Source organism: Thalassophryne amazonica, chromosome 14 (assembly GCF_902500255.1).
Source record: "Thalassophryne amazonica chromosome 14, fThaAma1.1, whole genome shotgun sequence".
Taxonomy (NCBI): Eukaryota; Metazoa; Chordata; class Actinopteri; order Batrachoidiformes; family Batrachoididae; genus Thalassophryne; species Thalassophryne amazonica.
The window spans coordinates 9,319,932-9,332,265 of NC_047116.1; the positions used below are offsets into that span (position 1 = coordinate 9,319,932).

General features: G+C 39.8%; 1 protein-coding gene across 2 annotated transcripts in view; it reads left to right on the forward strand.

Annotated features, from left to right (window-relative positions):
* Nucleotides 1-12,334, forward strand: part of rubcnl (rubicon like autophagy enhancer) — a 59,701-nt gene that overhangs the window by 26,780 nt on the left and 20,587 nt on the right. For both annotated transcript variants that reach the window (XM_034186786.1, XM_034186787.1), the window contains one exon: nt 2,537-2,598. In XM_034186786.1, coding sequence (XP_034042677.1) covers nt 2,537-2,598 — 62 coding nt within the window. The remainder of the gene's footprint in view (nt 1-2,536; nt 2,599-12,334) is intronic.

The following is a 12,334-nucleotide window of genomic DNA, read 5'->3' on the forward strand; positions in this document are numbered from 1 at the left end:
TAGACCCCATCACATTTAGACCATCTCCACACTTAGACCCCATCACAGTTAGACCGTCATCACATTTAGACCCTCATCACACTTAGAGCCTTATCACATTTAGACACTCATCACATTTATACCCCATCACACTTTGACCCCATCACATTTAGACCCCATCACACTTAGACCCTTACCACACTTAGACCCTCATCACACTTGGTCCCTTACCACATTTAGACCCTGATCACCCATAGACCATACATCCGCCAAGGACGTAATAAAATCATTGGCGTTTATTTATTTGTCTGTCTGATGGTCAGCTGATTACGTAAAAACTACTGCACGGATTTTGACAAGATTTTCACCACAGATACATATTAGGGCATGGACGAACCCATTAAATTTTGGAGGTGATCTGGATCAAGATTTCCTGTGGCAGCACAATTGCTTAGTGGTTAGCACTGTTGTCTCACAGCAAGAAGGTCATGGGTTCAATTCCCACCTGTGGCCTTTCTGTGTGGGATTCGTGTGTTCTCCCCGTGTTTGTGTGGGTTTCCTCCCACATTTAAAGACATTCAGATTAAGTGAATTGGAAACGTTATAATTGCAACTACTAACAAGCTGATTTTGAGTTTTAACATCATGATCGCTTCTGGTACCGTCAAAGGTGACTACAGACCCAATGACTCAGTACTTCTGTCTTTGTGCACCCTGCCCACTTCTGGAAGCTCCTGTTCACTACATATTTTGCAGCAGTGACGCAGTTGAAAGGAGCTAAGCTCAACTCTACACACACCAGCGCGCGCATGCACACAAACACAAAAATGTCATTATTCCTTAACAGCATATAGCAGTGTCGCCGTGAGGCAGACGTCTTGGAAAATAAAGCAGTTTTGGTTTTGATTTATAAATCAAATTAATCTGGATAGAATAACTCCATTACTGTCAATTTAAATATAACACATATCTTTTAATTTTAAATAATGCACTACTTCTGAAGTTTTGTAACAGACAGATGCCAAAGGGATAATGGGTAAAATGAGCCTCTGCTAACACTGATTGGTTGACACATTCACATCATGTTAATGTGAGGTGTGTGTTGGTGTTTACATATAAATGTGATTCTGTAAAATATGCCTTTTTTTACTTTGTAAAAAAAAAAAAAAAAAAAAAAAAAAAGCCATTTGCAAAAGCCAAAAGTCAAGCTGTGATTAGACAACCATCTGATATAACTGGGGTCAAAATACATAGAACACTGCCATCTACTGGCACTTCAAATCTTTGATGTTAGACTTCATAAATGTTTGTAACTGTAAAGCTTTGTTCACCACGCCTGCAAAAATATGTTAACGGTCTAAAAATTATCGGACCAAAATTTATCGTTAGATAATTAGTCTGCTGATGGTTTTCAAAATAATCTGAAAAGCTAATCTGATAATTAAAACATTAGCTTCAATAATTAGCGGTTAGCTAAGAACTGTGCCCACTACTGGGAATAAGGGTCGGGATTCAATAACTCCTGAATAGAACTCTGTGGGATTCTGGAACCTTTTTCCAATGTTTTCCATTTTGGAACAACACCTTTTTTTAGTCTTATTATTTCATGTCTGTTATTATGACATTTTCATTTGCTCAGGTTGGAGACCTTAAGAATGGAAATGTCATGACAACAACAACAAAAAAAAAACAATACATTGCAGTTGTGTCCATATAACTCAAAGTTCTCCACAACATTAATTCAAGAACAATTTAGCACATAAATTTATGAAGAACTTCAACAAAGAAAAATAGCATACTAATTAAAATACAAAACAAAAAAAAAAAAAACTTTAAAACCCAAGCCATTAATAATGTAATTAGAGTTACATGACACGGTAGGTAAAATAATAAAATAAAGGAGCTGCTAAGCTAATTACAAACAGAAACTAAATATAGATCTACAACTAGAGCAAGTATTTATAAAGGTAGCTGAATATATTGTAAGAGTTTAACAATAATCTTGCCATTTTAATGTCTTTAACATATTTATAGTTGTAGTAAGTCCCTTCGGCTGCTCCCTTGGTTGCACTCGGGGTTGCCACAGCAAATCCAAGGTGGATCCACGTTGAACTGGCACAAGTTTTATGCCGGATGCCCTTTCTGATGCAACTCCACAGTACACAGAGAAATATGGCAGGGATGGGATTTGAACCGAGAACCTTCTGCACCAAAACCAAGCGCATTAACCACTTGGCCACCACCCCTGCTCTTTAACATATTCATATTTGATTTCTATAATTACAAACATTTTCAATTTAATTGTTTTAGTTGTAAAATTGATCTTAATGTCAAGCATTTTGTTGTGCTGCATGCAAATGAAGACATTAATGTGCGTCTGTTTGGTGGACGTTGACGTTCCTGTCGTGAATAACAGGTTTACACCAAACACACTGCTGAGGGCGGAGCCTCATATGATGCTTAGTACATGACGGATTTAGACACAAACGAATTGTTGATTCTCTGTCACTCCTTTTTCTTTCCTTTTATTCATTTCTCTTCTTCCTCATTCCTTCAGGAACTCCAGGAGCAGCTCCTGAACATGAAGAAGCTGTTGGCATTGTGCAGATTATCTGGAGGGTACAGCAAAACAGTTTTATCCCTATAACCCCCCCCCCACACACACACACACACACACACAAAAGACTTCAAACAACAAATCTAACAGTTGATGAATAATTCAGAGGTTAATTAACCTAATTAATCATTGCAGCTCTTTGCATGTATGTAAAACACTGAATACCATATTTAAGAACTGGTAATTCAGAATTTTCATTTTCTGACAAGAAAAAAAAAAAAATAAAAATCACACACATACACACACAAAGTGAAATCTTTCCAATGAAAGATTAAAATATGTTGTAAAGTTTTTGCTCATCAGTTTCTTCAGTTAAAGTGAAGCATGCATCAGAACAAACCTGGACCTGGACGCAGACACAATTTATTTTCTCCTACACTCTGTGCATCAAATGCACTGAGGTAAAAAATGACACTCTGAAATCAAAACTTCCCAGTTTCATCTTACATGGAATGCAGCAATATTGCGTGTGTGCGTTTGGGTTGAAAAATATATAAATTAAGAAGTTTTTGTTTTTATACATGCTTTTAGAATGACGGCGACTTTGTGCATCCTTTTCACTTTTCTCAGTAAATGCTTTCAAAGTTGACTTCAGTCGGAGTGCATTACTGTAAACTCAGTTCTTTTGTGTCAGATTCCTGAAAAACACGTTGGAGCGCCGTGTCTAACAGCATCTGCCTGATTAAAATCAGATTTTGTGAACATGAAGAGTTTGTAAGTTGGTTCATGTCAGATGAAATCAATCACATATGATGCTTTTTCAGTTCAATTTCAATTTCAATTTTCCGGGTTCAAATCCCACCCCTGCCACATTTCTCCATGTAATGTGGAGTTGCGTCAGGAAGGGCATCCGGCGTAAAACTTGTGCCAATTCAACATGCAGATCCACCTTGGATTTGCCGTGGCGACCCCAAGTGCAAACAAGGGAGCAGCCGAAGGGACTTACTTTTACTTTTTCAATTTCAATTTTCAATTTATTTTCATTTATATAGCGCCAAATCACAACAGAGTTGTCTCAAGGCACTTCACACAAGTAAGGTCTAACCTTACTAACACCCAGAGCAGCAGTGGTAAGGGAAAAACTCCCTCTGAGGAAGAAACCTCAAGCAGACCAGACTCAAAGGGGTGACCCTCTGCTTTGGCCATGCTACAGACACAAATTACAAAACAATTATACAGGAAATACTGTTAGTGCACAGGACAGGAGGATCCCCAGCACAAATACCACACTGGATGAAGCTGCACCTTAAACAGAGAAAAAACCGAATCAGGCATCAGAAAGACAAGAAATACAGTATAATTTGTCAGCATTAAACAACAAGAAAAACAGGAAATACTAAGGTGATCGCCGGCCACTAGCCCTAAGCTTCACTAAAAGATTCAGAATTTAGGTAAAGTTGATTAATTATTAATTATAAGAGTAAAAAGTGTAGAACTATACTATGCCAGTATGCTAGCCATACGAAAGGGAAAATAAGTGCGTCTTAAGTCTGTACTTGAAAGTCTCTACAGAATCTGACTGTTTTATTGATGCAGGGAGATCATTCCACAGAACAGGGACACGATAAGAGAAAGCTCTGTGACCTGCAGACTTTTTATTCACCCTAGGGCCACAAAGTAGTCCTGCATCCTGAGAATTCAAAGCCCGGGCCGATACGTAAGGTTTAATTAGGTCAGTTAGGTAGGGAGGTGCCAGTCTGTGAACAATTTTATAGACTAGTACCAGAACCTTAAAATCTGATCTCACAGGGACAGGAAGCCAGTGAAAGGATGCCAAAATAGGTGTAATGTGGTCAAACTTTCTGATTCGTGTCAAAAGTCTGGCTGCAGCATTTTGAACCAATTGGAGACCCCAAATGCTGGACTGCAGTAAACCAGAAAATAGAACATTGCAGTAGTCCAATCAAGAAGAGATCAATCAATCAATCAAGTTTTATTTCTATAGCACTTTACAACAGTTTTCACTGAACCAAAGTGCTTTCCAATAGCACCAGCTAGAGATAAAATAAAAAGAAAAGTACGAAAAACAAAATAAAACACAATAAGAGCATCCAAAATAGAATAAAAATAGACAAAAAAGTGTCAAAGCAATTATGTGCAAAAAGCTGCCCTGAACAAGTATGTTTTTAACTTAGCTTTAAACAGAGGCAAGCTATTAATGGACCTCAGTTCAGGAGGTAATGCATTCCACGACTTAGGACCTGCTACTGCAAAAGAACGGTCACCCCATTGTTTGGACCTGGACCTGGGAACCTCAAGAAAGTTTTGGTCAGCAGACCGAAGTGCTCTGACAGGGTTGTGTGTTTTTAACAGGTCACATAAATAAGAAGGTGCAATGCCATTTACAGCTTTAAAAACAAACATTAACAATTTAAAATCAACTCTAAAACGGACTGGTATTGGTCAACAGGCGAGCAGCAGCATTCTGGACCAGTTGGAGTCAGTTTAGAGAGCCTTGAGTGATACAAACAAAGTGCATTGCAATAGTCAATCCGGGAGCTGATAAAAGCATGCATAGCCTTTTCAAGGTCCTTTTGGCTTAGAAAGGGTTTGACTTTTGCCAGGAGTCTCAGCTGGAAAAAACTGGCTCTTACCACACTGTCAATTTGTTTCTCAAATTTTAAACAGTCGTCAAACCGCACACCAAGGTTCCTTACCACAGCCCTACGATAAGGAGCCAGGGAGCCAAGATCTGGATCAGAGTTAGTTTTAGCTCCAAACAGAATACACTCTGTTTTGGCTTCATTAAGGTGCATAAAATTCTGAGCCAGCCAGTCCTTAATATCCTTAAAAAAGCTATGTATGGAGTCCAAAGCACTTGTATTATTAGGCACAACTGGCATATAAAGCTGGAGGTCATTGGCATAAAAATGAAACTGAAGATTGTGTTTGGTGATGACTGAACTCAGTGGAAGCATGTACAAAGAGAACAAGAGCGGTCCGAGGATACTGCCCTGGGGCACACCAGTGGTCAGAGGAACTGTGGAGGAGGAGAAGTCATTAACCATCACCCTGAAAGTCCTGTTGGTCAAATAAGACTGAAACCACTCCAAGACAGTCCCCCGGAGGCCAACCTGCTGGGACAGACATGTGAATTGAGTGGTCCACAGTATCAAACGCAGCATGATAAACGCATGGATCAGGTCTCAGCATCAGCCATAGACAGGATGGGATGAATCTTTGCTATATTTCGCAGGTGGAAGAAAGCAGTCCTCATAATATTTCTAATGTGGAGGTCAAAGGACAATGTAGGATCAAAAATTACCCCAAGGTTCCTCACTTTGTCAGTGTGATGTATGACACACGAGCCGAAGCTAAGCGTTAACTGGTCGAATTGATGCCAATGTCTCACTGGACCAAAAACCATCATTTCAGTCTTATCAGAGTTTAAAAGTAGGAAGTTTATAGACATCCAGCTTCTCACTGATGCAAGGCAAGGATTTTATGTGGATGAGATTACCAGCAGTTATCGGCATGTATAACTGAGTATCATCAGCATAGCAGTGAAAGGTAATCCCAAAGTGCCGCAATATGTACCCAAGGGATGTCTTGTTGCACAGGATCCGCAACATTCCTTCGAATAAAATCCCTCACCTGGAGATATTGATAAAAATCCTTCCGAGGAATATCAAATTTTCCTTTTAACTGATTGAAAGACATAAAAACATGTCCCTTGAAAAAGTCCTTCATTTTAGATAAACCTTTATGGGCCCAATTTTGAAATCTGTTATCTGCCATGCCAGATGCAAACTCGGGATTCTTCCATAATGGTGTGAACATAGACATTATGTTTGTGCGGCCTTCTAGACTTCTTACTGTCCGCCATGCTGTAACTGTATCAATCAATCAATTTTATTTATATAGCGCCAAATCACAACAAACAGTTGCCCCAAGGCGCTTTATATTGTAAGGCAAGGCCATACAATAATTACGTAAAAACCCCAACGGTCAAAACGACCCCCTGTGAGCAAGCACTTGGCGACAGTGGGAAGGAAAAAAATCCATTTTAACAGGAAGAAAACTCCAGCAGAACCAGACTCAGGGAGGGGCAGTCTTCTGCTGGGACTGGTTGGGGCTGAGGGAGAGAACCAGGAAAAAGACATGCTGTGGAGGGGAGCAGAGATCAATCACTAATGATTAAATGCAGAGTGGTGCATGGATCCAATCCATAAGCAAGCGAGCCTTATGGATCGGATCTTTCTGAGAAACAGTAGGTTTGCTAACGGACATTCAGACATGGAACTTTCTATGTCCATCCATAATGAGTCAGATTTATTATGCACCCAGTCAGCTATAATTCGTAAATGCGTGCTCAGTAGGAAATTTTTAATTTCTGGCAAATCTAATCCTCCCTCTACTGAGGGACAGCATAGCATGGCCATCTTGAGACGTGCCTTTCTTTTAGATGAAATAAAGGAACTAAACCAACTGTATAACTGTTTAATTGTCTTATGAGACAGCATTACCGGTACCATCTAAAGTGGGTAGAGTAACCTGGGGAGAACATTCATTTTTAGTAATGCAATTCGGCCTATCCAGGAAATGGGAAGTGTATTCCATCTCTCCAGGTCAAGCTGAATGCGGTCGAACAGAGGGGGAAAGTTTGCTTTGTACATCTGCTCAAATTTAGGGGTTACATGTATTCCCAAGTAAGTAAAACCCTCTGGAGACCATTTGAAAGGAAAAGGTCTCACAGAAGCTTGTTGCAAATTAAAAGGCCCAGAGGCATAGCCTCAGACTTGGTAAAATGTATCTTGTAGCCTGAAAAACTATTGAAAACATTAATTGCCTCAATAAGGCAGGGAATAGAGGTCTCTGGATTGGTCATAACAATCAAAACATCATCAGCATAAAGTGTAATTTTATGTTCCTTATCTGCAATTCGAAGACCACTAATGTTATCATTGTCTCTAATAGCCTCAGCCAAAGGTTCTAGAGCAAGAGCAAAGAGCAGAGGTGACAACAGGCACCCCTGCCTTGTTCCTCTAAATATGGCAAGTAGGGTGAGCGCAATCCATTTGTGAGTACTGCTGAGAGAGGACTTTTATACAGGATTTTAATCCAGTTTATAAAGATTGTTCCCAGACCGAACTTATTTAGTGTGTAAAATAAGTAAGGCCACTCTATGGGGTCAAATGCCTTCTCCGCATCTAGGGAAAGCACAAGGCCGCTTTTAGAGTGATGTTGGAAGTATCGAATTATATTTAGTATACGGCGCATGTTGTTATGAGAATTCCGACCTTTTATGAATCCACTTTCTCCAATCTGACCGCGAACACTTTAGAAAGAATTTTCTGATCGACATTTAATAATGAGATGGGTCTATATGATGCACAGTCTTCAGGAATCTTGCCTTTTTAAAAAAATCAAAGAAACATTTGCTTCTCTAAGAGACTGTGGTAATGTGCCTTTAGTTAGGGAGTCATTCAGCATGTTCAACAGAGGATCAATTACAACCCCTGGCAAAAATTATGGAATCACTGGCCTCGGAGGATGTTCATTCAGTTGTTTAATTTTGTAGAAAAAAAGCAGATCACAGACATGACACAAAACTAAAGTCATTTCAAATGGCAACTTTCTGGCTTTAAGAAACACTATAAGAAATCAAGAAAAAAAATTGTGGCAGTCAGTAACGGTTACTTTTTTAGACCAAGCAGAGGGAAAAAAATATGGAATCACTCAATTCTGAGGAAAAAATTATGGAATCATGAAAAAAGAACGCTCCAACACATCACTAGTATTTTGTTGCACCACCTCTGGCTTTTATAACAGCTTGCAGTCTCTGAGGCATGGACTTAATGAGTGACAAACAGTACTCTTCATCAATCTGGCTCCAACTTTCTCTGATTGCTGTTGCCAGATCAGCTTTGCAGGTTGGAGCCTTGTCATGGACCATTTTCTTCAACTTCCACCAAAGATTTTCAATTGGATTAAGATCCGGACTATTTGCAGGCCATGACATTGACCCTATGTGTCTTTTTGCAAGGAATGTTTTCACAGTTTTTGCTCTATGGCAAGATGCATTATCATCTTGAAAAATGATTTCATCATCCCCAAACATCCTTTCAATTGATGGGATAAGAAAAGTGTCCAAAATATCAACGTAAACTTGTGCATTTATTGATGATGTAATGACAGCCATCTCCCCAGTGCCTTTACCTGACATGCAGCCCCATATCATCAATGACTGTGGAAATTTACATGTTCTCTTCAGGCAGTCATCTTTATAAATCTCACTGGAACGGCACCAAACAAAAGTTCCAGCATCATCACCTTGCCCAATGCAGATTCGAGATTCATCACTGAATATGACTTTCATCCAGTCATCCACAGTCCACGATTGCTTTTCCTTAGCCCATTGTAACCTTGTTTTTTTTTTCTGTTTAGGTGTTAATGATGGCTTTCATTTAGCTTTTCTGTATGTAAATCCCATTTCCTTTAGGCGGTTTCTTACAGTTCGGTCACAGACGTCGACTCCAGTTTCCTCCCATTCGTTACTCATTTGTTTTGTTGTGCATTTTCAATTTTTGAGACATACTGCTTTAAGTTTTCTGTCTTGATGCTTTGATGTCTACCTTGGTCTACCAGTATGTTTGCCTTTAACAACCTTCCCATGTTGTTTGTATTTGGTCCAGAGTTTAGACACAGCTGACTGTGAACAACCAACATCTTTTGCAATATTGTGTGATGATTTACCCTCTTTTAAGAGTTTGATAATCCTCTCCCTTGTTTCAATTGACATCTCTCGTGTTGGAGCCATGATTCATGTCAGTCCACTTAGTGCAACAGCTCTCCAAGGTGTGATCACTCCTTTTTAGATGCAGACTAATGAGCAGATCTGATTTGATGCAGGTGTTAGTTTTGGGGATGAAAATTTACAGGGTGATTCCATAATTTATTCCTCAGAATTGAGTGATTCCATATTTTTTTTCCCTCTGCTTGGTCTAAAAAAGTAACCATTACTGACTGCCACAATTATTTTTCCTGATTTCTTATAGTGTTTCTTAAAGCCAGAAAGTTGCCATTTGAAATGACTTTAGTTTTGTGTCATGTCTGTGATCTGCTTTTTTTCTACAAAATTAAACAACTGAATGAACATCCTCCGAGGCCGGTGATTCCATAATTATTGCCAGGGGTTGTAATATATCATGAAATTCCTTATCAAACTCCACACTGAGTCCATCTGGACCAGGGGACTTACCAGACTGTAACTTTTTAATGGCATCAAGTACCTCTTTTTTTTTTTAGAAACAGGGGCATCAAGAGCTGTCTTCTGCTCTTCTGACAGACAAGGCAGGTTCAGCGAGGAAAAGAAATCATTCATTTTTCTGAGATGAGTTAGGACGTTGTTCAGATTTATATAAATGTTCATAAAAGCTTTTAAAAGCATTATTGATGCTTAAGGCATCAAAACATTGGTTGCCGTGGTTATCCACAACTGAGCCAATAGTTTGAGAGTCAGATTTTTTTTTTGTTTTGTTTTGTTAAGTATGCCAAATATTTCCCTGCTTTGTCACCACTTTCATACAATTTTTGTTTTACGAATCTGATCTGATTTGAAGCTTCCATTGTCAGGAGGGAGTCTAAAGCACATCGAATTGCAGATACCTCTTTAATTTTCTCTGAAGAAGGCCGCGCACCACATTCTCTTTCAGCACATCTTAATTTGGATTCAAGAATTTTTTTTTGTTCAGCCTGTCTTTTCCCTTTTAGTTGAAGCATAGGATATAATGATACCCCGAGAAAAGGCTTTTGAAGTCTCCCACAAAAGGGATGAGTCATTAGTAGAGCTAGAATTTATAGAATAGACAAAGAAAAACTTAAACTCGTCCCTAAAGTATGAGGAAAACCTGGTTCGAGTTAACTGGTGTGATAATTTATACTGCAAAAAAACAGCAGTGTGGTCAGAGATTATAATTGGGCCTATTGAGCAACTAAAAGAGCACAATGAAGATCTAGGGAGCAAAAAATAGTCAATCCTTGAAGATAAGTGTGAAGCACCTGAGAAAAATGTATATTCTTTTTCAGTAAGATGCTGAGCTCTCCACACGTCTGCATAATCCATGTCCTCACAAAATGCATTAACTATCTTGGCATGTGAGGAAAGTGAGGGTCCACCAGGTGGAGATTTATGTATAACAGGGTTAAGATGGCAGTTAAGATCACCTCCTATAATAATATGTTTAGTGCCGAGATTAATTATTTCAGAAAATGCAGAGGATAGGATGTGTTGGGTAACCAGGTGGGTTGTAGATGTTCAATATTGAGATTTCTTCTCCAGAAAGAGTTCCCTTTAAAAGTACATAACAGTCTGAATTATCTTTTATACAGTCCAGACATTTGAAAGGAAGATCCTTTTGTATCAAAATAGCTACACCATGGCACCTTGGTGTAAAAGATGAAAAAAGACCTGATTAAACCCCCCCTGTTGAAGTTTTAAATGTTTACTGTCATTTAAATGTGTTTCCTGCAGTAATACTACTTGCACCCCCTCCTTTTTAAGATAGTTCAGAACCTTTTTACGCTTTATAGGTGTATGTAAGCCCTTAACATTCCAGGTACACAATTTAAGCCCTAACATAAAGAGAGTTAAAGTGCAGAATAGCAAAGCATGAGTCAGTCATCAAAGTTTGGAGCATTGCAAAAATGAACACCGGGCCAAAAAAGACACACACTGAACATTTAGAAGAAGGTGTACTCAGGGTACACACTATTAAACATAGAACAAAACGCTGTCCTCCTCCCGAACACAGAGGAAATCAAGCGAGTGGGACCTCTCGCGGTAAAAAGAAACATCAGTCCGCGAACACCGGGCCGCTGGGGGGCGTGTCTGTCTTTGCCTACACAGTTATTTGCTGATGTACAGCTCCATTCTTATTAAAAGTTCTCATCAGCCTTTTACTGATTCACTTACAAGTAAGTAGATGATAGTCTGAGATGTTTCACGCCGTGCTGAGCAGTTTAAGCGTCACTCGTCATTATCAAGAGTGCCTCCATCGAGCGCATGCACATATTGCTCAGCCTCAGCGGGGTTATTAAACACTTGGCTTGAACCACGGTACGTCACCTTCAGTTTGGCCGGGGAGATCAGCCTGTATTCTGCACCAACAGCTTGGAGACGCTTCTTCACTGTGTTTTATCCTTTCCGAAAAATCCTGGAAAAACATAACCACGGAGTCTCCGTGTTTAACCACATGATTCTTCCTTGCGAGTTCCCGGGAAGCATCCATCACGCGTTGTTTGTCTTGGTAGTTATGAAAATGAGCGACTAGTGGTCTCGGTCTCTGTTTAGGTGAGGGTGTGCTCTCTCCAGTTTGATATGTCCGTTCTTCGTTTTAATTTGCAGCACTTCGGGGAGCCAGTGCTCGAAAAAGCGTGTCGGGTCCATGCCTTCCACATCCTCAGGCACTCCCAGAGTAGGGACATTCATTCTGCGCCCCCTGTTCTCCAGTTCATCCACACACTCAGCCAAAAAGTTCACAGTCTTTTCCAAAGCCTCAGCCTTGGTTTTAGCTGGGTCCACTACGTCCTCCAGTGCTGAAATCCTCTGCTCTGTATCAGTTAGCCTCTTTTCGTGGCTGTCCAACGTGTCGCCAAGTTTTTTTAACAGCTCTAATACTGGTGCGAGTTTCTCATCAACAACTTTAGTGACACTTACTGTCACTTCGCGCACCTCACGCACCACATCATGCAACGCAGCCTGGAGTCCAGTGTCAGTGCCCCGTTTCACACTAGCAT